General features: G+C 53.5%; 4 protein-coding genes across 5 annotated transcripts; all 4 read left to right on the top strand.

The window, feature by feature from the left end:
* Nucleotides 1-351: 351 nt before the first annotated feature.
* CE2H19orf84 (chromosome E2 C19orf84 homolog) lies at nucleotides 352-6,227 on the top strand. Its single transcript, XM_047835754.1, has 3 exons — nucleotides 352-419; nucleotides 4,128-4,237; nucleotides 5,092-6,227. The coding sequence occupies exons 2-3, from the start codon at nucleotides 4,203-4,205 to the stop codon at nucleotides 5,618-5,620; spliced, it is 564 nt and encodes a 187-aa protein (XP_047691710.1). The 5' UTR covers nucleotides 352-419; nucleotides 4,128-4,202; the 3' UTR covers nucleotides 5,621-6,227.
* A 728-nt stretch (nucleotides 6,228-6,955) lies between these two features.
* On the top strand, nucleotides 6,956-13,067 carry LIM2 (lens intrinsic membrane protein 2). 2 transcript variants are annotated; one of them, XM_047835752.1, is made up of 5 exons: nucleotides 6,956-7,166; nucleotides 7,198-7,265; nucleotides 11,333-11,495; nucleotides 12,570-12,704; nucleotides 12,935-13,067. In XM_047835752.1, the coding sequence occupies exons 1-5, from the start codon at nucleotides 6,956-6,958 to the stop codon at nucleotides 12,994-12,996; spliced, it is 639 nt and encodes a 212-aa protein (XP_047691708.1). In that variant the 3' UTR covers nucleotides 12,997-13,067. The 2 variants fall into 2 exon arrangements, with proteins under 2 accessions (XP_047691708.1, XP_047691709.1); XM_047835753.1 differs by lacking the exon at nucleotides 7,198-7,265 and having other exon boundaries at nucleotides 6,956-7,130; nucleotides 11,346-11,495.
* A 6,499-nt stretch (nucleotides 13,068-19,566) lies between these two features.
* Nucleotides 19,567-20,590, top strand: NKG7 (natural killer cell granule protein 7). Its single transcript, XM_047835755.1, has 4 exons — nucleotides 19,567-19,827; nucleotides 19,911-20,057; nucleotides 20,142-20,276; nucleotides 20,368-20,590. The coding sequence occupies exons 1-4, from the start codon at nucleotides 19,671-19,673 to the stop codon at nucleotides 20,424-20,426; spliced, it is 498 nt and encodes a 165-aa protein (XP_047691711.1). The 5' UTR covers nucleotides 19,567-19,670; the 3' UTR covers nucleotides 20,427-20,590.
* A 961-nt stretch (nucleotides 20,591-21,551) lies between these two features.
* CLDND2 (claudin domain containing 2) lies at nucleotides 21,552-23,758 on the top strand. Its single transcript, XM_047835756.1, has 4 exons — nucleotides 21,552-22,595; nucleotides 22,934-23,071; nucleotides 23,297-23,416; nucleotides 23,641-23,758. The coding sequence occupies exons 1-4, from the start codon at nucleotides 22,427-22,429 to the stop codon at nucleotides 23,712-23,714; spliced, it is 501 nt and encodes a 166-aa protein (XP_047691712.1). The 5' UTR covers nucleotides 21,552-22,426; the 3' UTR covers nucleotides 23,715-23,758.
* Nucleotides 23,759-24,211: the final 453 nt, after the last annotated feature.

The raw sequence follows: 24,211 nt of genomic DNA, 5'->3' as shown, positions 1-24,211 counted from the left end.
TCCATTGAACTCCACAGCAAAAAAGTCCGGAGTAAGCCCTGAGAGCGGACAACCCATCAGAGAGCGAGCCGAGTTCGCGCTCAGAAATATAGCCAATTAAAGAGCGAGGGTGCCGGCTCGCGGATCTGCGGAATGCGGGGAGGGGACTCGGCGCCAACGCGAGCTCACTCACCAATCAGAGCCGAGAATGACTGTATCGCGCGGCTGTCTAACACGGAGTGGGCGGAGCTCAAACGCAACGCTGCTGGAGTTTCCCCACGAATCGGAAGTTTCGCTGCCCCCGACGCAGGAGTTGATTGGTCACTTGCAGAACTTGCCTCCCAATGTTGGAAAACGGATGCAGGACATTCCCTTAGAGACACTAGAGCCCGCCTCCGCTCCCTAGCGTGGGAGGAGGGCCTTAAAGGGCCAGGTTCTTGGTAAGTCGACGTCGGACCTCTTCACAGAAATAGAAACAGTAGCAGAACAAAATCGAAAGCCATTCCATTATGTTGGAATTGACCAGGAAGGGCTATCTCTCGAAGAAACAGGGGACCCCAAAAGTTTAAGCAGTTTGCTTTAGGTCACGGACTTGTAAGTAGCGGAGCGGGGATTCGAACCTTCATTTCCAAGGCCTGTGTCTCGACAAAATAGCCACGCCTCTTTGGGATACGACATAACCAAAGGATGAGACCCAAATCCTAATCACACTCGCTGAGAAAGTCTTGGCTTCAATGATCAAATCTTTTCGGTCCAGCCACCTGGCCTTTGTTCACACCATTTCTTCTCACTCTAGACCTAGCCCAAAGGCCACCTCCCCTAAACAAAACAAAACACACAAAAAACCAAAAACGAAACCAACCAACCAACCAACCCTGCCCCTTGCTGGCAGGCAGCAAAGTTTTCCTGACCCCCTTCCCTCACGTCACCCCTTTGCCCCCAGGCAGCATTCCCTTCCCTCCCGGGCTTGGGGCTCTCACTGGCCTGTTCCAGTGTCCCGGCTCTGATCGCCCTGGAATGTTACCGTCGTCCATCTCTGTGCCTGTCCCCCACCCCTCAAGTCAGCCCTTCAAGGACCGGTGATACCTCCGAGCCATCAGCATCATCCAGCACAGGACCTGGATTGGAGAGAAGGGCAAAAAGTGAAAGATTGTACCTGGGCTTTCCCTTCCTTAAGGTGGGATGTCGTGAACCTTCTAGTTAAAAAAAAAAAGAGAAGAAAAGAAAAAGAAAGAAAAGAAAAGAAAAGAAAAGAAAAAAGAAAAATCATATTCACTGGTCTGGCTGAAAACTTTGCATTATCCTCCATTCCTCATTAACTTATCACCCCCAGCAGCCCTGCTTGCTACAGGTTCTAACAAAATACCTTCTAAATGCCTTCACATCTTCCCATTCCCACTCCCCTCCCTACAAGTCACTGCCACCCCTTGCCTGGAGGATAGCGGCAATTTCCCTGGGCTTCCTGCAACCACTCTTGGCGTTCACCACAGCCTATTCTCCAAACCGCTGACACTGTGCTTTGCTTAAAACATAAATCAAATTATGTCACACTTCTGCTTACAAATGTTCAAAGTCATCTCAATGTTCTAGGAAAAAAAAAATCCAGTGTCTCCACTGCAGCCTACCAGGTCCTACATAATCTGGCTCCTGCTCGTGTCTCCCATCAACAGCACAGATATGAGTCAGGCTGTGGAGTTCAGATCTCACTTGTGCCACTGACTAGCTCTGTGACCTCGAGTAACTTACTTAGACCCCTTGAGGCAAGGTCTGATCACCTGTGAAGTGAGGATTAAATGAGTTAGAATTACTAATTAAAATAGACCTCTACTGTATAAAATGACTAACTAGTATTCCTCAAAATGGTCAAGGTTGTGAAAAGCCAGCAGAGACGAGAAGCTGCTGTACCACAGACGAGTCTGGTAAATGGTATCCTGCATCAGTTCTAGAACAGAAAATAGAGGACATTAGTGTGGGAACTGGTAAAATCCAGTAAGTCTGGAGTATGGTTAACAGTCATGTTAGTTTCTTAGTTGCAATGAATGTTCCACGACAATGGAAGAAGATACACAGTAAGCAAAGCTGGGTGAGGACTATATGGGAGCTCTCCTTATTATCTTTATAATTTTTCTGTAAATATAAAAGTATTCCAGGGGCCCCTGGGTGGCTCAGTTGGTTAAGCAGATGACTTCGGCTCAGGTCATGATCTCGAAGTTCGTGAGTTCGGGCCCCGTGTAATGACAGCTTGGAGTCTGGAGCCTGCTCCGGATTCTGTGTCTCCTTCACCCTCTGCTCCTCCCGGGATCATGCTCTGTGTCTCTCTCAAAAATAGATAAACGTTAAACAAATTTTAAATAAAAGTATTCCAAAAGAAAAATTGTATTTAAAAGCAAAGAGACCTGTCCCTCACCCCCTCCAAGCTCTGTCCTTCCCAGTGCCTCAAACACTGTGCTCTTTCCACCCTCAGACCCTTGCACTTCCTGTTCCCTCCACCAGGAATACTCAACACCAACGTCTTCTGGCTCCTTCCACAGTAGCCTTCCCTGACCGTCTTATTCAACTAAACTCGCTGCCCCCTGTGCTTCTCTGTCCCCTTGCCCTGTCTTCACACTTTCACAGTCCTCATTCTTTTAAAAACTTTTTTTTTTAGGTGTGCCTGTATGGCTCAGTTTGTTAAGCATCTGACTTCGGCTCAGGTTATAATCTCCGGGTTGGTGAATTCAAGCCTCCTGCTCTGTCAGTACAGAACCTGCTTCAGATCCTCTGTCTCTGTCTCTCTCTCTCTCTGCCCCTCCCCCACTCATGTTCTCTCTTTCTCTCTCTCTCTCTCTCTCTCTCAGAAATAAACTTAAAATTTTTTTTTAATGTTTAATTTATTTCTGACATAGAGAGAGAGTGAGAAAGGGGCAGAGAGAGGAGAGAGAGAGAGAGAATCCTGAACAGGCTCTGAACTATCAGCGTGGAGCCCGACGCAGGGTTTGAACCTGCAGTGAGATCATATCCTGAGCTGAAACCAAGAGCTGGATGCTTAACCGACTGTGCCATCCAGGCGCCCCCACAGAACTTATTCTAGGAAATGTATACTTGTGTCTGTCCCTCTTGTTCTCTCTTAAGAATATGGGCTGTGTCGGGGAGCCTGGGTGGTGCAGTCGGTTAAGCGTCTGACTTCAGCCAGGTCACCATCTCGAGGTCCGTGAGTTCGAGCCCCGCATCGGGCTCTGGGCTGATGGCTCAGAGCCTGGAGCCTGTTTCCGATTCTGTGTCTCCCTCTCTCTCTGCCCCTCCCCCGTTCATGCTCTGTCTCTCTCTGTCCCCAAAATAAAAAATAAACATTGAAAAAAAAAAAAAAAGAAAAAAGAATATGGGCTGTGTCTATTTTGTCCCGGGGCTCCACCCCCCAAAGCCCAGTATGGGGCCTAGCATACAGTAGGCACTGAATACATATTTATTTTTTGAATACATACTTCTTAAATGAAGAGATTAAGAATGACTACTGTTTCCCAATAAAATACTACCAACACTCGCAGCAATAATGATAAGTAACTCTCATTTGTTGAAACAAATTAGTCTAGACTCTGTGTTGACTATTTTACACAAGTCATATTTTTAAACCTCACAAGAACCTGGAAGGTAATATTCGCCCCATTTCTCAGATGGAGAAACGGAAGCACAGAGTCTAGAAGGACTGAAGGTCACAGAGTCAGTCAGAGACAGGGCCTGGGTGGAATCCAGCTCTCGACTCCAGCCCATTGACGATCCCCTCTGCCCTGAGGGATGTCCAGATGTCCAGAATTCCCTATCTAAATGCCCCTTTAGTCTTAAAGAACCATGGGCCCCCTGAGGAAACGGCCAGAAATGCAGGTGGAAAGAGAGGAGGGGGCTAATACCCTGATTCCTGGGTCTGAGAGGAGGGGGCTGGGGGGCTGGACTCCTGGGTCTGAGGGAGGAGGGGCTGGGGGCTGGACTCCTGGGTCTGGGGGTGGAAGAAGCTCAGGGGCTGTACTCTTGGGACTCAGGAGGTAGAGAGCTGCGACCCCAGATACGTGGGGTTGAGAAATTAGGTCCTGAGACCCCAGCGCCCTTTCCCGCGGCTCCGCACGCCCCGAAGGCCACGCCCCTCTTTGAACAAAGTCCCTCCCACTTTCTTCCAGACCTCTCTCCGCCTCTCAGGGCCCTGAAGAAATTCAGGCGAAGGTGCTAGAAGAAACTCGGAGATCTCTGCAAAGATGGAACAGCAGGAGGAAGGGACTGGGCCCGAAGGGTAAGAGACACGAGACCCTTCCCACGGGGAGAACAGAGACCAGAGAGGGAAGGGAACAGAGAAAATCAGAGACAGAGTGGACAGACTCAGAGACACTATCAGGAAAAAAAAAATTTTTTTTTTCCAGTGTCATCAGTTGTTAGAAACAGAATCTTGGAGATCTTGTGGTCAGATTTGAGCGAGATACTTAGGGATAGGGACACAGATATTTGTGGAACAGGGAGAAATTTCAAGAAGGAATGAGAAGAAATTGGTGATGTCAGGAACAGTCACAGGGCTGAAGAAATAGTAATAATAATCGTCAGACCCAGGTCTTTAATATTCACCTTTGCTACTATGCGAGGCCATCTTTTGGTGTGAAAAAATTAAGGTTCAGCACAAGGAAATGATTAGCCCAGAAACACACCATGAGCGAGGCAGTGGAGCTGGGTTCTGTCTGATGCTGAAGTTCTGGTAGAGCTGTCTGTCTGTCTGTCTGTCTGTAAAGAGAGACAGGAAGAAAGAATGAGACAGAGATAGAAAGAGGGCACCTGGGTGCCTCAGTCGGGTAAGCGTCTGACTCCATTTCAGCTCAGGTCATGATCTCAGTTTAGTGAATTCGAGCCCCACGTCGGGCTCTGTGCTGACAGTGCGGAGCCTGCTTGAGATCCTCCTCCTCTCTCAAAAATAAATAAATAAACTAAATTAAAAAATAAATAAAAGGAGGGGGGAGGGAGAGAGAAATGGAGAGAAGGGGATAAGGAGGTCAGAGGTGGATGCCCAGCTCAGTGGACTCCCAGGAGAAGTGCGGGACCACAGTAGGAAGGACGTAAAGAGATGCCGAGGTCTGCTGACCTGTCCTCTTGTCGTTCTAGGAACAACCCGTCCCTGCCATCACCTGGGCCTGAGCCGTGGCCCTCTGGGCCATTCCCAGCCTTGCCGCCTTTTCCCCTGGGGACCCCAGATCCAGCCCACCTGGGGCTCCCTGAGAGCTTGGCCTCTGTCACCGTCCCCATCCGTCTGGACGCCCTCTCCTACCTCCTGCACAGTGCCCTGCTGGGGGCCTACACCTTTCAACAGTCCTTGCCCTCCTGCCCCTGCAGCTCACAGGCATGCTGCTCCCAGCCAGGCACCGCCACGAGGCCATCCAGGGGACGTGGGGGCTGGGACATCCGACGCAGGCCAGGCCGGGGCCAAGGCCAGCCGCGATGGGGACCCAGAAGGGTGGAACAGCCGGAGAAGGGCTGGCGGGGGGGGTCTGGGGCTGGCCCCAAGACTCCCCCGGTGATGCCAGCCTCACCACCAAGGCTGCCTGCCCAGGATGGGAAGACGGAAGCCGGAGGTCGGGAGACACCCCAGGACATGCCAACTGCTGCAGCAGAAAACTGGGACTCAGAATACTAGGACCCTGAGGGTCCAGCTCCCCAAACTCCTGAGAGGGCCCCTCAGGGTCACCAGGAGGGTTTTCCTGGAGCCCCAGGGTGACCTCAGCTATGGCAGAGATGCCCCAAGAAACATCATGCTCCCATCTCTTTTCCCCCAAAACCATAGCCTCCTACCAGTCACCCCATGAAACATGGACCCGACCTAGGATCCCACACCAGAGAAAACCCTGAGCCTCACCCCCGTGCCCCAAGCCATCCCCAACTCCCCACCCCCCATTCCAACCCCATCTACAGTGACAACCTCAGTCCCTCCCATCCCCACCTTCCCCTGCAAGCCCTTTCTGGTCCCCACTCTCAATACCACCTTCCCAATCCCACTCATTGCCATTTCTGTCCCCATCTGCACCCTTGCTCCCTGCTTCTCTACCCACCTCAGGCCCAACCCAACCCTCAACTGTGTCCTACACTTGAGCCCTAGTCCAGTCCACCTTCGACTCCAGCCAGCCCCATCCCGTCCTGTTTCCCAGCCCCAACCGTGACATGCCCTGTGACCCACCGGCAGAGAACCCCATTGGCCCAACAGACCTGCAACCTCCCACCCCTTTTCCTGCCCTTCGGTGTGGGGAGCCTGGTTGAAAAATAAATGGAAGACTTGCCCCATATCTTGTGTCTCTGTGTGTGTGCTTACACAGCTCAGGCTAACCCAGAGGGTGCTGTGAGCAAGGCCTGTGAAAGGGGTTAGGTCGTGGGGAGGGTCACAGAGAGAGGCCAGGGTGGCCGGGGCCGCGGGGAGGGAGGGCCTGGATCCCTGTTTCAGCGAATTCTATTTGGGGCCTCTGCCACCGGCCTTTGCCACCACTGCACTTCTAGCTGCTGGAAGCTTCTGGGCCACGGGGCCATTGTGTGGGGAGGCTTAAGGGATTTGGGGGACCCAGGCAGCAGAGAAGCCAGCAACCTGGCTCGGCTCAGTCTGCACAGAAGGGCCGAGGCAGACAGAAGGCTTGTCACAGGCTCTGCCACTCAGGTAGGGACCAGGCATCAGACCTGTAGGTAGACCCCTCCTCCCCCAAGATCTAGGGGTCCATCCTTCAGCTCCTTCCTCTCCCAGGGGCCTCATGGGGTCCCAGTCCCTAGCCCCCTCCTCACCTGGGATCTGGGAGTCCAGGCCTCCAGCCCCTCCTCCCGGGACCCAAGGGCCCAGCCCCCAGCTCCTTCCTCTCCCAGGGAACTGTTGTCCCAGCCCCTAGCCCCCTGGTCACCTGGGATCTGGGAGTCCAGGCCCCCCGTCCCTTCCTCTGCCAGGACCCAGGAGTCCAGCTCCTGACCCCACCTCTCGCCTTCTCCATAGATCACCATGTACAGCTTCATGGGTGGCGGCCTCTTCTGTGCCTGGGTGGGGACCATCCTCCTGGTGGTGGCCACAGCGACAGATCACTGGATGCAGTACCGGCTGTCCGGGTCCTTCGCCCACCAGGGCCTGTGGCGGTACTGTCTGGGCAACAAGTGCTACCTGCAGACAGAGAGCATCGGTAAGGCTCCGGGGCCGGGTCGAGGCCATGCCTGGGGTCACAGGCCCTCTCGGGACAGGGGGCAGAGCCCCCCACAGGGCAGAACCTCTCCACCTGTTTTGCAGGTGGAGAACTGTGTGGTTCAGAGAGGGAAAGGGACCAGCCAAAGATCACTCAGCATGGAAGGGGCAGAATTGGGATTTCAGTATTTTCTTTTAGTACAGTTAGGAGATGTACGAGAAGTTAAGTAGAGAGGTGGCATCTCCTGGCACAAAATAGATGTCGGGTACAGCACTTGGGGCTGAGGTTGTCAGAACAGCATTTTCTAAGTATCTACTGTGTATCAAGAACCAGGGTAGGGAAGCGCCTGGGTGGCTCAGCCGGTTGAGCATCCGACACTTGATTTGGGCTCAGGTCATGAACTCACGGCTCGTCAGTTCGAGCCCTGAGTCAGGCTCTGCACTGACAGCACAGAGCCTGCTTGGTATTCTCTTTCTCCCTCTTTCTCTGCCTCTCCCCTGCTCTCTCTCTCTCTCTTTCAAAAATAAATAAACGTTAAAAAAAAATAAAGCGTTCATTGTTAAAAAAAAAAAAAAGAACTAGGTTAGGTGCTATGGGATACAGAAGTAATATGGACCCTAAATTTGCTAAGTACTGGATGGTAGTTTTTAATACCTACTGTGTGCCAGGCTATGTAATATATATGCCTCTAAGTACATGCATATGTATATATGTGCGTGTATATGTGCATATTATAATATATATTGCAAAAATGGGGATAAGAAAAGCTCTTCCAGCCTAGGGTTCTTGAAAGCTATATTATAATCATATATATTACATATATAAAATAATGTTATATGATATACTATATATCTCTATTATCTCTCTCCATATATATGTATACAAAATATATGTACATCCATTCACGTATACATATATATTTGGAGAGAGATGCTCGCGTGTATTGTATGCTACTTTACATAATGTATATTGTATAACATGCATCATATATTAACAAATTAATGATATATAATGTTACATATTTTATAGGTACCAAATTCTAGTGGTAGTAGTAATAATGACCGGTATTTATTGAATGTTGTTGTGTCCTACACGCTGTTCTAAATGCTTGACATGGATTAATGCCCTTTGGTCTCCCAACAACACTGAGGGTGACACTTCTGCAAAGAAGACATGAGATGCGCCCTCAGAAAACCAACCATTCTCTTTACGGGGCTTGGGAGGAGGAGACAACCCTCCTGAGCCCTTCCACGCGGATTTCAGCCACCCCGGCTCACTGAACCTGCCTAGGGGAGGCAGCCGGAGGCCCATTTTGCAGGAGGGGTAAACTGAAGCAGGAAGCAGGGGAAAGATTTGCCCCGGCCTCAGGCTCCAGAGCCCGGTCTGTCTCCTGACTTCACGCGCCCCTTTCATTCCTGGCGGTCTCCTTCATCACATGTCTACCATTTCTCCTGCTTCAGCCTGGGAAAGCCCCGGGGACAGCCCCCCCCCCCATCTTATCTGTGTTGGGGGTGGGGGAGAGGGAGGCACGACGGATCACATCGATAGATCGATAGATCGGTGCAGCTTCATCTGACCTCAACGCCAAAATCCTCAGGGACATCCCTCACCCTGACTGATTGCCGGGGAGCTGTCCAAGCAGCTGGCTCGACTTGCCCATCAACTGTAACTGGCTCGCCAAAATCAGAGCAGGGCACTCGAGCTTGCAAGGGGCCAAACCCAGCCACAGACACAGCGTGTGTCTGGCGGTTTGAAGGTTTCTGAAGCGTCTGCCAGGACTTTTTTTTTTAAACCTAAAAAACATTGTTTTTGAGTATTTATTTTTGACACACACACACACACACACACACGTAGAGAGCGAGCAGGGGAGGGGCAGAAAGAGAGGGAAACACAGAATCCGAAGCAGGTTCCAAGCTCTGAGCTGTCAGCACAGAGCCTGGGGAGGGGCTGAACTCATGACCTGAGCGGGTTTACCGACTGAACCACCCAGGCGCCCCAGCGTCTGCCAGGATTTAAAAATTTGGAGATTTGGGCGCCCCCAGTCCTCCAGGCTTTTATCTTAATTAAAAAAAAAAAAAAGTTTACTTATTTTTGAAAGAATGAGAGATAGCATGTGAGCGGGGGCGGGGCAGAGAGCGAGTCGGAGACAGAGAATCCCAAGCAGACTCTTCAAGCTCTCAGCATAGAGCCCCATGCGGGGCTCGAACCCAGGAACTGTGAGATCATGACCTGACCCTTCACGGACCGAGCCACCCAGGTGCCCCCGGACTTTAAAATACCCAGCGGGCATCTGTAACTTCCTGGGGCTGCCATTACAAAGGACCACAGACTGAGTGGCTTAAACAACAGAAATATACTGTCTCACGGCTCTAGAGGCTGGAAGTCTAATATCAAGGTGTCAGTAGAAGCGGGTCCTTCCGGGGCTGTGAGGGAGAATCTGTTGCCTGCCTCTCTCTCCTGGCTTCTGCTGGTCATCTGGCAGTCTTTGGCATTCCTTGGCGTGTCCATGCATCATCCGGATCTCTGCCCTCACCTTCACACGGTGCCCCCTGCGTGTCTGTCTTCCTCCAAACCTCCCCATTTTAAGAGGCTACAAGTCATTTTGCATTAGGAATCCACTCTACTCCAGTATGACCTCATCTTCACTAATTACAGCTGAAATGACCCTATTTCCAAATAAGGTCATATTCTGGGGGGGGGGGGTTATAGGTTCAACACATGAATTTGGGGGTTCGGGGAGAGACCCGAATGGACCCCACACAGCATCCATGGAGAAACAGCCAGCCGTTTTTCTTGGTGGCATTCGCACAAGACAAAAAGACTGCATTCTGCAAAGACCCGGACTTTGTACTTTTCGGTGGCAGGATCCAAGCTCTGCCCCGGGAGCACAGCTGTTCTCCGTGCTCCCAGAGACAGAAGAGGCAAGCAGTTAAGAGCAAGGGCTTTGGTGCCTGGGTTTCAAGGCCAGTCCTACTGCTAATTATGGGACTCTGGGCACGTCGCTGTACCTCCGAGCCTTGGTTCCTTCACCTGAGAAATGGGGATAAAAATAGAACGTCCAGCTTAGGGAGGGAAACCAATAGACTCATGCGTGGAATGCATGCCCGGCACGCACTTGGCAGCTGCTAAGTGGAGAATGAGATCATAACTGTTATTGCCAGGGCATGTCCTAAAGGGCCAGCGCAGAGCCAAGCACCGAAGAAGAATAGTGCTCAGTGCCCCACATTCATTTGTTCAGCGCATGCGAGGGGTGTTGCGGTGAATGAGAAAGCAAGACCTTTGTCCTCACGTAACTGAGAAACCAGCAGGGAGACACAGACATAAACAAGTTAAAGAATAAATAGACAGGGGCGCCTGGGTGGCTCAGTCGGTTGGGCGTCCGACTTGGCTCAGGTCGTGGTCTCGCGGTTCGTGAGTTTGAGCCCCGCGTCGGGCTCTGTGCCGACAGCTTGGAGCCTGAAGCCTGCTTCAGATTCTGTGTCTCCCCCTCTTTCTGCTCGTGCTCTGTCTCTCAATTATAAATAAAAGTTAACAAAATAAAAATAAATAAATAGACCATTTTCTTTTTCTTTAAAGTTTATTTATTTGAGAGAGAGAGAGAGAGGGAGGGAGGGAGGGAGGAGGGGGAGGGGCAGACAGAGATTCCCAAGCAGACTCCCCAAGGTCAGTACAGACACTCATGCAGGACTTGAACCCACGAACCGTGAGGTCATGACCTGAGCTGAAACCAAGAGTGGGACGCTCAACTGACTGAGCCACCCGGGTGCCCCTGAACAGGCCACTCTCAGATATGGGCAAGTGGTGTTAAGGAAATAAAAGAGAGCGATGGGAGGGAGGACAGGAAGTGATCAGGAGGCTTTCATTCGTTCTTGTACGTTCATTCATCCACCCAGTGAACGTTGTGCTGGGGGGTATTTGTGATGTAGAATCCTATCCTCAGGGAACCATCATGCTGGAAGGGGAAACCACCTGGGGGGGGGGGATGGATGTTGCCTGAGGGCTGAAAGGGTGCTTCCTAGAGGGGATTTGGGAGCTGGGCTGTGGAGGACCAATGGGAGTTTGCCAGGTGAAGAGGACAGTGTTTGTTTGCAAAGAGGTACCTGACGAGCTGGGCCAGGCATGTGGAGAGAGGCAAGGCATTCAGGCCTCAGAGGCAGCCCCGTTCACCGCTGAGGGCGGGGGTGGCAGGGGAGTGACCTTCTGGTGCTACCACAGCTTACTGGAACGCCACCCGGGCCTTCATGATCCTGTCGTCCCTGTGCGCCACCTCGGGCATCATCATGGGTATCCTGGCCTTTGCTCAGCAGCCCGCCTTCACACGCCTCTCCCGGCCCTTCTCCGCGGGCATCCTGTTTTTCGCCTCCAGTGAGTGGCCCCCCCCTTCAACACCCCCCCCCCCCGGTCCCCTTCCCCACTCCCACCCACTCCCATTCCCTGCCCGTTTCCGTCCCGAACTCCACTCTCATCCGGGGTTCCACACCCATCCTAGTCTCACCCCGGCCCCAACCCCAACTCCGAGACGGGTTCTAATGCCTCCTGCCAGTCAGCCTCTTCTGACCCCAGCTGCGACCCTGCGGCTCAGTTCTGGCACTTAACCACCCAGCGCCGGCATCACACCCCACTGGTTTGAGGGTGCCATTCCCAACCAGGCTGCCCCTACGTGGGTTGCGGGTGGAGTCCCCAGGCCATCTGCCCTTTGGACCAACTGCTGCACATTCAGGGGTTCCTGGGACCCGGTCAGGTTCAAACATTCGCCAGAAGAACTCATGGCACTCAGGAAAGCACTAAGCTCCCGATCATGGATTTATTATGAAGGATACAACTCAGCACAAGCTAAATCAAGAGATGCGTAGGGGTGGAGCCTGAGAGGGGCTTGAAGGCAGGACCCCCGCCCCCCACCCCAATAGCCTCCCCGGGGGATCAGAGCACACCGTGGAGCACATTGAAGTGTTCCCCAGCCAGAAAGCTCCAGCACTCCACAATGGAGTCGGTGGTCACATGACTGAGCTTAACCTCTAGCTTCCTTCCCCCGAGGTTCGTCTGATGCCCAGTGACTCAAAGCCCCACCTGTCTGTTCTGTTCCCGAGGCTGGTCTTTCTGGTGACCAGTTCCTACCTAGGGTCATCTCAGCTCATCAACATAAATTCGTGTTGACCGGAGAGGCTCAGCAAGAACAAAGACACTCCTATTACCCAGAAAGTTCCAAGGATTTAGTGTCTCCCTTCCAGGAACCAGAGCCCCAGACCAGCCCAGGCAAATTCTTTACTGCACAGCACAGCCCCGGCCCATCCTCGCCCCAACCCTACTCCCCTCGCATACTTACCTTTTTCCTTTCCCACCCCCACCCGGCCCTCCCCCTTCCTCAATCTCATTCCCACCCTCACCTGCAAACCCTACCCCACCCCTTTTCCCTCCCCCCTCCCCCCCTTCTCTCTCTAGCCTTTTTTGTCCTGTTGGCCTTGGCCATTTACACTGGAGTCACTGTCAGCTTCCTCGGTCGCCGCTTTGGGGACTGGCGTTTTTCCTGGTCTTACATCCTGGGCTGGGTGGCCTTGCTCATGACCTTCTTTGCAGGTAAGGGGGCTTGGGGGTGGCAAGGTCAGTATCCATGGCAGAGTGGGCGGCACTCTAGAGGGCGAGATGATGGGGTGTCCCACACGGGCCTCCCAGCACAGCACGGAGCCAGAAGGCAGACTGCAGGTCTGCAGACACGCAGGGAGGAAGAGAGTGCTGTGTTGGGGTCTTGGGTTGGGAGCCCAGCCTAGAAGGACTTGGGGGGTCAACTGGGATCTCTTCTCACACAGGGATTTTCTACATGTGTGCCTACCGGATGCACGAATGTCGGCGCCTGTCTGCTCCCCGCTGAGCCCAATGTACCCCGACTTCATCTGGAAGTGAAAATAGGGCCGCTGAAAAAGAGGGGGAGGGTCTAGAGGCTACAATCCTGGTTCCTTGTGGGCAGGAGGGGGCCCAGTCCTGGACTCTGGGGGGGGGGGCTCTGATTTCTGCATCCCAAGGGGGAAGGAGGAAGAGTGGGGCCTAGTGGGAGGCAGTTGAGAAGACCCGAGGTCCAGCCCATGATGGGGGGTGTTAGAGAAATGGAATCTCCATTAGAGCGACTTTTTGAGAGTCTAATAAAACTGATGTGAAACCACTGACGTGTGGTTCCTGAGGGGTTGGGGTGGTGACAGGTGTGAGCGGTGGATGGGGTGGGGGTAATTGTACTACTGAGGCCTAACCCGCTCAGTTTGTGTGGGGACAGGGACAGACATCAACCACACAGTCCCCACCCAGGTGTTAACTACCCTTCAACTTCTAGGAAACTGATGTGTCGGGGCCGATTCTGACAGCAATTCTGATGTGTGTGTGTGTGTGTGTGTGTGTGTTTAATGTTTATTTAGAGAGACAGAGCGTGCGCACAAACTGGGAAGGGGCAGAGTGAGAGGGAGACAGAGCATCTGAAGCAGGCTCCACACTGACAGCACAGAGCCCAGTGCGGGGCTTGAACCCACAAACCGCAAGATCGTGACCTGAGCTGAAGTTGGACACTTAAACGACTGAGCCCCGGGCGCGTCTGAAGCTTTTTATCCCACGTCACCAAGTAACTCACTTCTGACACTGTCTGGTGGAGGTAGCATCAGATCCCTCAGGTGAAGGGCTCAGTCCTACAGACCAGCCCCCCAGCCCTGCCTCATGCTGTCACAAGTGCAGGGGGTCACCCGTGCTTCTGGTCGACCAGCAGTAGAGTGGAGTTTTCCTCCACTATCCTCGGGTTTGGTTAATTTGCCAGAGCGGCTCACAGAACTCAGAGAGACATTTTACTTAACCAGATCACCAGTTTACTATCAGAGGGTATAACTCAGGGACAGCCAGACAGAAGGGATGCACAGGGCAAGGTGTGGGGAAAGGGCATGCTCTCCAGGGGCCACCCTCCCCATTTTCCACGCGATCACCGACCTAGACGCCCTCTGAACCCAGTCCTCTTGGGTTTTTCTGGCGACTTCATTGCACAGGCGTCATCACTGACCACTGGTGATTCTCAGTCTCCAGCCCCTCCCTCCCCAGGTTGGGGGCAGGGGCTGAAACGTCCAACCATCTAGTCACGTGGTTGGTTCCCCTGACAACCTGCCCCTACCCTCCGGTGCTTTCTGTGAGTCGCCTCATTAGCGTAACAAATACACCTTCAAGGCTCTCCCCACCTATGAAATTCCAAGGCTTTTTAGCAGCTTTGTGCCAGGAACTGGACGAAGACCAACTATGTACACGTTTCTTATTATGAATCAGCAAAGCGGTGCGAAAACGGGATAAATGAAAAGATCTGTACAGAAAAACCACCTCGCTGTCCGCTCACACCGTCTCCACGGAGCTCTCCTAGCCTCCCCGCCCCTCCCCTCCCCGTGTGGGTCCCTCCAGTGGAAACACCCCATCTCTGATCGGCACCCCCTCCTGCACCTGCCTGTTCACACACCATTCATGACCTTGATCTTCTCATTCATTCACTCATTACCTCATTCAAGAAGCTGATGCCTATTGCCTTGAGATTTACGGGTATCTATCATAAAATAATAAGACTCTTTAGCAAGGCGGGTACTAATGATAAGAATATTAATTAGAACCTATGCTCAAACTGTCATGTTAATAGAGGCTTACTCCCTGGAAATATTTATTGGGCCCTCCACAAATAACAATAGTACCGTATTTATAGAGGCTTGCTCTGATAATAATGGCAATTGAGGCCATCTCTAATAATAATTTATTGAGGCCTATTTAAGTGGACGTATTTACTGAGGCTTATGCCAGTAGTCATATTTATAGGTGTTTTTTTTTTCTGGCAATACTAATGATGTTGTAACTCCAGACTCCTCTCTAATATCCACTTGAAAGGAAGAGGCGTCGCAGATCTCCAATCTCACGTATCCTGGTCTCTCCCACGTCCCTAACGGCCTCCCCATCTTGCTTCATTGTCACCCATCTCTTCCAGCCAAGAATGTTGGGATCATTCTCAGATGCTTTGTTTCGTCCCACACCCCATGTCTGATTCGTCAGCAGGTAGCCTTGGCTCTACCTTAAAAGTGTGTCCAGAATTTGACTCCTTGCTCATCCAGTCACCCTGCTGATCTGGCCTCACCTGGCTTAGGGTCACAGTCCCTCAACCAGCTCTATCAGTGCCCCTACCCATGGCCTGTCCACTGTGGTCCTTTCTCTACGCAGCATTAAAAAAAAATTTTTTTTTTCAGTTTATTTATTTTGAAAGAGAGAGAGAGAGAGAGCAAGAGAGAGAGCATGCAAGCAGAGTGGGGGCAGAGAGAGAGGGAGAGAGAAGCCCAAGTAGACTCTGCATTGATAGCATGAAGCCCCATGTGGGTCTCAGCTCACAAACCTTGAGATCATGACCTGAGCTGAAATCAAGGGCCAGATGCCTAACCGACTGAGCCACCCAGGTGCCCCTCTACACAGCATTTAGAGGGATTTTTGTGAAAGCATGATTCACATCACGTTATCCTCTCAATCGCCTCCCCCCCTTCCCCAGGTGGCTCCCAGTTCAGACGAACAGCTAGCCGATCAAGGTCATACAAGGTGCCACATGTTCCAGACCCTGCCACCTCTTTGACTTAATCCTCCTTCCCTGACTACACTGACAGCGTGGAACCTACTTGGGATTCTCTCTCTCTCTCTCTCTCTCTCTCTCTCTTTCTCTCTCTCTCTCTCTCTCTCTCTTTCTTTCTCCCCCTCTGCCCCTTCCCTGCTTGTGTGCATGTGAGCGCTCACTCTCTCTTTTCTCAAAATGAATATTAAAAAAATAATAAAATAAAGGGAAAGAGCATATAACCCATTTGTAAAGTATAGGCTACACAACTGGAAAGCATTACTTTTCCATGGATAATACACACAACACATGTATTGCCTGCTTTACATATGGTAGCAGGTATTTTTTTTTTAATTTTTAAAATTTATTTATTTTGGAGAATGAGAGAGACAGAGCATGAGCAGGGGAGGGGCAGAGAGAGAGGGAGACACAGAATCCGAAGCAGGCTCCAGGCTCTGAGCTGTCAGCACAGAGCCCCATGTGGGGCTCGAACCCACGAACTGTAAGATCATGACCTGAGCTGAAGTCAGACGCTCAACTGACTGAGCCCCCCCCAGGTGCCCCTGGTAGCAGATATTTTTATTACTTTTTTTTTTTAAAGTTTACTTATTTTGAGAGAGAGAGAGAGAGAGAGAATCCCAAGCTGGCTCCATGCCATCAATGCAGAGCCAGACATGGGGCTAGATCTCATGAACCCGTGAGATCATAACCTGAGTGAAATGAAGAGTCAGACGCTTAACCAACTGAGCCACCCAAATGTGCCAAGATTTGTATTTTTTATTTCTTTATTTTTTATTTTTTAAAGTAATCTCTACCTACGGTGTGGGGCTTGAACTTGTAACCCCAAGATCAAGAGTTGCATGCCCTTCGGACTGAGCCAGCCAGGAGCCCTTCAGCTCACTATTTTTAGCTGACAGTTTCCATCTAACATTCTTTATTTTTTACGTCAGAGTGGATACATTAAGCTACATTCTACTCGGCAAGGAAACTAACAGACTTAGTACCTTTTTATCATCATAATAGACTGCATTAAATATTATTAATAGAGTAGGCCTCAGTATAAATGGGGGCATCTTCCATAATAACCGTTTATAAATAGCATTCACTTCTTTACTACAGTGTAGGTTCAGTGAGAGTGAGGGTCTCATGTGCCTTCTACACCAGTGTTTCCCCGGAGCCTGGCATACTGCCTGACCTATAAGAGGCACTGGTTGGATTATTTCCAGAAGCCTCCTATGGGCCAGGCCCTTTGCTGGGCCCTGGGGGCCCCCAAACTAATCAGGCCTCGTTCCTGCCTCGGAGTTCTTGACATCTGAGCATGTGTGGAAAGTGGTGGAAGGAGAGACACTTTGGATCATGCCAAGTAAAGGTGGTCCCGGGAGATAATAATTGGGCTAGGGGTGTGGGAATAGCGTCCAGGACTGAGGGTGGAGGCTTCGGATTGGAGGACCTCAGCTCTGAAGACAGAACCAACAGAATAGAAAGATCAGGTGTCTAGGTGATCCAGGTGGGCCCGAGGACTGGGCAGAGTTTCTGCAGGATGGAACCTCAGAAGGAATTCCCCGGGGCTGGGAGAGGCTGGAGAAAGTTAGAAGGGACTGGGGTGACCTGGAAACACTGGTGGCACTTGGGCAAGACTGGCAGAGACCCAAGGAGACCAAAAACTGGGAGAGTGTCGGGGAGCCAGGGACCTGAGGTCTTGGGAAAAGCTTCAACACACACATCTTGTCATGAAAAAGGATGGAGGTTCTGGAAGACAGTTCCATTTTCAACGTCACGTCAGATGATTCAGGCTCTCCTGGAGGCTGTAGTCTGTCCTTATTGGCTTGAGGGGCATGTGCTGGAGGGCACCAAGAACCTGGGCCCACAGTCAGCCTTTGATGCCAACAACTGCGGAAGCCTGTTGGAGCCTGGTGCGGCCACGTGTGTGTGCACACGCGCGTGCCTGTGCCTGTGTGTGCATGTGCCGTGGTGAGGGTGGGACTCAGGGAGATGAAACAGGAGGGGTGTCTGGTTGGTTCAGTTGGGAGAGCATGTGACTCTTGATCTTGAGATCGTGAGTTTGAGCCCCATGTTGGGTTAGACATTAAATCAATAAACTTAAAAAAAAAAAAAAAGAGATGAACCAGGGTTAAAGGCTTGAGACTGGAGGTGGAATGTAAATGAAAATGAGTGGGATTGAGGTAGGATTTATAGGACTTGGGGTGGAGTAGGAGGAAGAGGGGCGTGGGGCCAGAAATATGATCTGGCATGGGGATGGGAGTGAGGATAAGGTTGAGTCTCGGGATGAGGATGGGTTTGAGATGGGGATTGGGCTTGGGTTTGGAGATGGGGTTGGGGTTGAGTTTGGGGCTGGGTTTGTGAGCAAGAGGATGGAGGTTAGGTCAGGTGGCAGGACAGGGTTAAGGAGTAGGTTGTGCTTGTGCTTGGGGATGGGACTGACCTTAGCGTTGGTGTTGGTGATGAAAGTGGGGTCTGGTTTAGGAATTGAGGTGGAGTTGAGTTTGTTAGAGCTGGGTAGAGCTGGGTTATAAATGGGGCTGGGTTTGGGGTTAGGGATGAAGTTATGGATTGGGTTGAGTTGGGGTCAGGTTTGGGAATGAGAACAGGGTTGGGTTGGAGGATAGGGATGGAGTTAAGGACGGGGTTGGGTTTGAAATGGGGTAGAGACTGCAGATGGGCTCTGTGATCTGACACCTCCTTCGTCACACCTCCACGGCCCAGACTTCCTGAAGCCTGTCTGTTGCTCTCCGCTAGAGCTACATCCACCGCCATTTTTGTGTCGGCGCCCTGCCGCTTATGATCTAAATCTCTCTCTGGGAGCCTGCCCTTCTGAGCATGTTCTCAGGAGTGGCCAACTATCTCAGTGGTGAGGGTCTGGGTGAAGGATGGGGGTTTGCAAACTGGAGTCTCTGATAATGGAAGAGGTCCTGGGCTCTTGAGTCAGTGTGTTGTGGGGCTGCTGGCTCAAGGTCATCTTCATGACAGAGGTCCTCTTCTAGGCCATTCCCCGGTTCATAGAGGTCAAGTGTGCCTGAGCCTTCTACCTGGGCTGCCACACCTTCACCTGACACTTGCTCATCTGTGAGGCATTACCTAGGACCTGGTATTGGTATGGGCGGAGGGGGCTTGCTCTTGGAGGGTAGGAGGGTCCTGTGCCCCTGCCCCTGCCACTCAGGCACCCCGATGAAGGCCACTGGACTGGAGGCCCTGCTCAAAGCAGAGCTGTGTGAACTCTTCTTACCAGATAAGGATGTGGGCCTGTCTTTCTCCCCACAAACTTTCAGAATTGTGATTCTCCACCCTCTGCTTGCCTTGGGTATAAGCTCCAAGCCATCGATCCAGGAATCTGAGCCCCTGCCTGCCTGCCTCTTCCTCGAGACCTGAGTCCAGGCCTCCAGACCTTGCCCCCTCAGCCCCAAGTATCTTGGCCTCCGGCCCCCTCTTTCTGCAGAGACGCCAAAGTCGGGGCCCCTCTCTTCCAGGATGGAAGGTTGCAGAACCCACAGGAAAGCATGACACAACCTTCAACTGTCCCCTCTGGCCACATCCCGCATTTAACTCACACCCTGGCCTCACTTGCCACCTCCCACCTTGAGGCCCCCAAGCCTCTCACACCTCTTCCAGGAAGCATCCTCTGATGTTAAGGGCTCTAAGGGTGGGAGGTACAGAACCTAAAACAGACAGGCAAGTTCTGAACCACCCCTCAAACCACTGATGAGATGACACTCTCCACCACACACTATGAGGGGACTTGAATCTCCTTGGGGGGAGGGCGTTGTCAGGGTAACCAGGAAGGGAGGGCTTACTGCAAGAGTCAGCTACTGGGAACTGCAGGAGACCACACCAGCCTGGTTTCAAAGGCTTAAAGGCTTCTCTTTCTGGAGCTCAGAGGACCCACGATCACCAGCTTCTTCATCTCCCAGGCCCCAGACACCCAACTGCTCATCTCCATGGAGCTCTGTCGGTCCTTGGCCTTATTCACTGGCTGCCTGGGCCTGGTGTCCATCCTGATCGCTTTGAGCACGGATTTCTGGTTCGTGGCCGTGGGGCCTAACTTTTCATTTCACTCGGGCCTCTGGCCAGAGGGGTTTCACAATATGGTGGCAGGTAAGGGATGGCAGTCTCTTTTGGTGGGGGGGGGGAGAGGGGCTGCGTGAGGGGCAGGCACCCAAATCTTCTCTCTTGCACAGCCTACATCCACGTGACACAGAGCTTCAGCATTCTGGCCGCCCTGTGTGGCCTGGTGTCGGTGATCCTCATGGTCCTGTCCTACATCCCCTCAGTGTCCATTCCAGGCCGCGGGCCCCTTGCCTCCTCTGTCACAGCCTTTGTTGCAGGTAGACTCCAGGCTGTACCTGGGGACTGGGGACTGGTGAGTTCCCACAGAGGTGCTGAGCAGTCTCTCCTGTCTTCATCCTCAGCCATCTTCGTGATGGTGGCCATGGTCGTCTACACCAGTGAGCGGTGGAACCAGTCCCAACACCCCCAGATCCAGTCTTTCTTCTCCTGGTCTTTCTACCTGGGCTGGGTTTCGATGATTCTCTTCCTCTGTGCAGGTAACCGCTGCTCCAGGAACTGGAGAGGCCGGCTGGGGGGCCTCTGAGAGAGCAGGGTGGGGCAGGTGTTAACCTCTCTCTGTCACCCCAGGTAGCCTGAGTCTGGGTGCTCATTGCAATGCCCCCCGGCCTGGCTATGACACCTTGTGAGCGAGAGAGGCGACAACAGCAAGATGAGGCGCTATTCTCTGAAGACACCACCAGGAGCCTCAGGCCCCCGCAGCCCCCCCTCCGGCCCTCCCCCCCCCAGCCCTCCCCCAACCCCTTCATTTGCTTCTTTACCCATTCAACAAACATTTGCTGGGATCCGGTAATTCTGGGATTAATTCCGTCATGACATAAGCTGAGGGCAAGCCAGCTCCATGCTGGGTGACAGAAAGGACTCAGAGCCCTTACCTGTCATCCGTCTGCTACCAGCCGGTACAGGGGCCACTGTGGCCCCATGTCAGCTCCCTTCTCCAGGCCTTGCCTTTCTCCCTGTTTCCACCTCAAGACCCTGTCCTTTGTCTTTCCCACATTAGTGCTCTTTCCTTCTTACTCCCTGCTTTTGCCACCCCTGTCTTCACTCTGGTCCTCCTCGCTCATTTCATTCACTCATTCACTCATTCATTCATTCACTCCTTCAGCTGGCTTCTCCTGAGTTCATCCTTTCTGTTGGGTCTCCCTGGGGATGCTGATGGGAACCTGAGACCTGGGCCTTGCCCACTGGGGGCTGCAAGTCCGGTGGGGGAATTGAGACAGCAGTCAGGCGGTGGCGGGGGGGAGGTGAGCTTTCCGGGGAGAGGGTGTTTAGGGGTTTCTCGAGGGCCAAGGCAAAGTCATCCGGGCAGTGGGGCCCAAAGGTGTGGAGAGGCTGGAGGTTTTCAGGGGATGGAGAACAGTGCTCTGTGGCAGAATGTGGAATGCAGAGGTCATTGGGGTGTGAGGGTGGAGAGGTGGGTGAGAGCCAGGCCCCTAAGGCCACAGTGACTCTCTCTTGAGAGCAATGGGGGGCTAGAAGAAGGTTGTGAGGTGGGGAGGGACAGCGCCAGCTGCAGGTGCCCTATAGATCCCTCTGGGATATGCAGGGAGGTCAGAGAGGACAAAGGAGCTTGGCAATGCAATGGGTGTGACTGGGACAGGAGCATGAGACGGAAAAGAGGGAAGGGGCCAGAAAGATTCAGGGGCTGGAAGGAATGGGACACAGGGATCCAAGGGCTTTGTGGAGTGATGGGCAGGAGGGGGCCAGGTTAGTGCCCAGGGTTCTGGTGCAACCAACTTGGATGGGATGGCGGGGTCATCCCCGTTTTGGTGGGAGATGTTGAGCTCAGTTGGGATGTGGTTGGCAGGCATCTGGGACAGAGAAGTGGGCTGGAGATGGTTTGGGTTGCTATTAGAGAATCGGTGGCCGAGGGAGTCGTGGCTGCGAGGAAACTCATTGGCTAAGAAGGTGCAGGATGGAGATTCCAGGAAAACCAGCCCTGGGAAGTGGAGGGAAGATCAAGAACAGGAGCCTGCATGGGGGTCTGAGAGGGCACAGCCAGAGAGTTGGGGGCCTGGAGAGCTTCTGGGGTCAAGGGAAGAATTTTCAGAAGGATATGGTCTATCGTGTCATGGCCATCTGACTCTGAGCTGTCACTTTGTTAGAAAAGCTGTGTGTGTGTGGGTTTATGTGTGTGTGGGGGTGTGTTTATCTCTTTAAGTGGCTGATGGGAGAGGGGGTTCTGGAACTCCTCCTGCCTCACAGAGACCCAGTCTTCCTTCCCCCACACCTCTGGACTCTGTGTCTAAGAAGCCCCTTGAGCTGGGTGTCAGTCATTTAGGTGGGTGTGTGCATGGGGGTTGGGGGAGGGCACTGGACAGGTTAGAGGCACACTCCACTGGAGGATGGAGATCTTTGAAAGACAGAGAGGTCCTTAAGCTGTGACTCCCTGTGGGTAAGGTCTCAAGGCGCCCAATAGTAGCAGTAGGACATGGGAGAAGGAGGTCTTGGGTTTGGGAAGGGCCTGAGGGAGGGGTCCCCAGACAGGGGTGCTGGGGTGAAATCTGGGATATGTAGGGACATGTGTGTGTGGGTCTCAAGGGCTTGAAAGAGCTGAGAGAGGGGCCTGGGGGTGGGAGGGGTGTTGGCCAATCTTGCGTGTGTGACCCTCCGCAGCAGCCTCCCTGGCATGGGGATGAAGCGGCGCCTTCAGAGCGGGGGCACCTTGCTGGGCTTCTTGGCCCAAATCCTCACGATTCTCTCCACTGCCACCAACTACTGGATTCACTACCCTGGGGGCCACAGTGGCCTTTGGAAGGAGTGTAATGGCGGCATCTGCTCCAACATCCCCTGCCAGAGTGAGGCCCCGCCCGCCCAGATGTCCCCCCCTGGACAGGCAGCCCCCCCCCCCCCCCCCCCCCCGGCACTGAGCACAGCTGGCCCCCTCGCCTCACACAACAGCTGGGCACATCCTGCGGCGCCCCCACCCTCACCCCTTCCTCTCCAGTCTCAGATCCACCTGCTCCTCCGCGACAAAGACTACCACGAACCCCCATTTTGGGATCTGCTTCCCTGTTGGGACATTAACCGCCCCTCATGAAGCAACTTGCGAGTCCCTATCCAAACCAGACCGGCGGGTGGGGGGTGGTGGCCCGGGGCGGCACCAGCGCGCGGCTGAGGCGGCCGCTCTCCCCAGCCATGCTGGCGGTGGCGGGCGCGTGCATGGTGCTGGCGGCGTGCTCTGCCGTCGTGGGTTTAGTGATGGGGCTGCGGATTCTGTGCCACGAGGGTGACTCGCGGGGCCAGACTATGAGCGGCACCTTCTTCCTCTGCGGTGAGATGGTAGCGGGCCCCCAGGCATAGGGCGGGCTTGGGAGTTGCGGGGGGCAGGGACCCAGGGTCTTGCACTTGGAGGCGCTCGGAAGGGAATGAGGGGAGGGGCCGGAGACCCAGAGGAGGGCGTGGCTGGGAGGAGGGGGCGTGGCCTGGGCGACGGGCGCTGTCTAGGGGCGCCTCCGCGCTGCGCCCTGGCTACGCTCACCCCGGGCGCGGGGCCCAGGGCTGCTGCTGCTGATCGCCCTGACAGGCTACACCGTCAAGAACGCGTGGAAAAACGACGTCTTCTTCTCATGGTCCTATTTTTCGGGGTGGCTGGCTTTACCCTTCTCTATTCTCGCGGGTAACCTGGACAGCGGGAAGAGGGTGGAGGAGACTGCCCTGAGCACCCCCTCCCCATAGACTCCCCGTCGCCCTCCCAGGGACTCCCCAGCACACTCCGCTCCCGACTCCCGCACACCCGGCAGGATCGCCCTTAGAGCTCCGGACCCCCGTCCCCGGGGCGCTCCCGGTCATCCGCCCCAGGACCCACCGTCCCCCACCCGCCCTCCGCTCCTCTCCCGCCAGGCTTCTGCTTTCTGCTGGCGGACATGATCGTGCAGAGCACGGACGCCATCAGCGGATTCCCCGTGTGCTTGTGACCGCAGCCTGCCTGGGGCAGAATAAAGGAACGGCTTTCACCGCCGCGGCTCGTGTGCCTTTCTGGGGGACACGAACGCACGTGGGAACATGGATATGAAGAGGACGGGGGACCGGGACACGGGGATCCCTGGGGGCTCAGGGAGGACATAAGCACATGAACCTACAGGGAACGTGGAACATGGGGACACGAGCTTGGAGTGGACAAGGACACGGACTGGGAGGGGGAACGGGAATCAGGGGTAGTGGGGTCAGGAGCGCACAAGGGCGTTTGGAGGGGATGTAGGGACTTGCAGGGAAAACGAGTATAGGGGAACATAAGGGGCATGATCATGGGACGAGGAACATGGCAAAAAGAAAATGGGGAGACACAAGAGGACGTAGGGGACACGAGCATGGCGACTTGTAGAGTTGAGGAAAAGGCGGGGAACTGGGGAAGGGGATAAATCGAGGACACTGGGAAAAGTTTAGAATTCGTGGGAGGAACTCCACTCCGGGA

The sequence above is a fragment of the Prionailurus viverrinus genome, chromosome E2, assembly GCF_022837055.1.
Source record: "Prionailurus viverrinus isolate Anna chromosome E2, UM_Priviv_1.0, whole genome shotgun sequence".
Taxonomy (NCBI): domain Eukaryota; kingdom Metazoa; phylum Chordata; class Mammalia; order Carnivora; family Felidae; genus Prionailurus; species Prionailurus viverrinus.
This window is presented reverse-complemented; position numbering and strand designations above follow the sequence as displayed.

Bases quoted from the DNA above. Each gene is read 5' to 3' on its own strand.
- CE2H19orf84 (XM_047835754.1), top strand. From the start codon at position 4,203: ATGGAACAGCAGGAGGAAGGGACTGGGCCCGAAGG. The intron at 4,238-5,091 runs GTAAGAGACACG...TTGTCGTTCTAG, and splicing joins GAAGGGACTGGGCCCGAAGG to GAACAACCCGTCCCTGCCAT.
- LIM2 (XM_047835752.1), top strand. From the start codon at position 6,956: ATGTACAGCTTCATGGGTGGCGGCCTCTTCTGTGCCTGGGTGGGGACC. The intron at 7,266-11,332 runs GGACCAGCCAAA...GAGTGACCTTCT, and splicing joins TGTGGTTCAGAGAGGGAAAG to GGTGCTACCACAGCTTACTG. The intron at 12,705-12,934 runs GTAAGGGGGCTT...CTTCTCACACAG, and splicing joins GCTCATGACCTTCTTTGCAG to GGATTTTCTACATGTGTGCC.
- NKG7 (XM_047835755.1), top strand. From the start codon at position 19,671: ATGGAGCTCTGTCGGTCCTTGGCCTTATTCACTGGCTGCCTGGGCCTG. The intron at 20,058-20,141 runs GTAGACTCCAGG...CTTCATCCTCAG, and splicing joins TGTCACAGCCTTTGTTGCAG to CCATCTTCGTGATGGTGGCC. The intron at 20,277-20,367 runs GTAACCGCTGCT...CTGTCACCCCAG, and splicing joins GATTCTCTTCCTCTGTGCAG to GTAGCCTGAGTCTGGGTGCT.
- CLDND2 (XM_047835756.1), top strand. From the start codon at position 22,427: ATGGGGATGAAGCGGCGCCTTCAGAGCGGGGGCACCTTGCTGGGCTTC. The intron at 22,596-22,933 runs GTGAGGCCCCGC...CGCTCTCCCCAG, and splicing joins CTCCAACATCCCCTGCCAGA to CCATGCTGGCGGTGGCGGGC. The intron at 23,417-23,640 runs GTAACCTGGACA...CTCTCCCGCCAG, and splicing joins ACCCTTCTCTATTCTCGCGG to GCTTCTGCTTTCTGCTGGCG.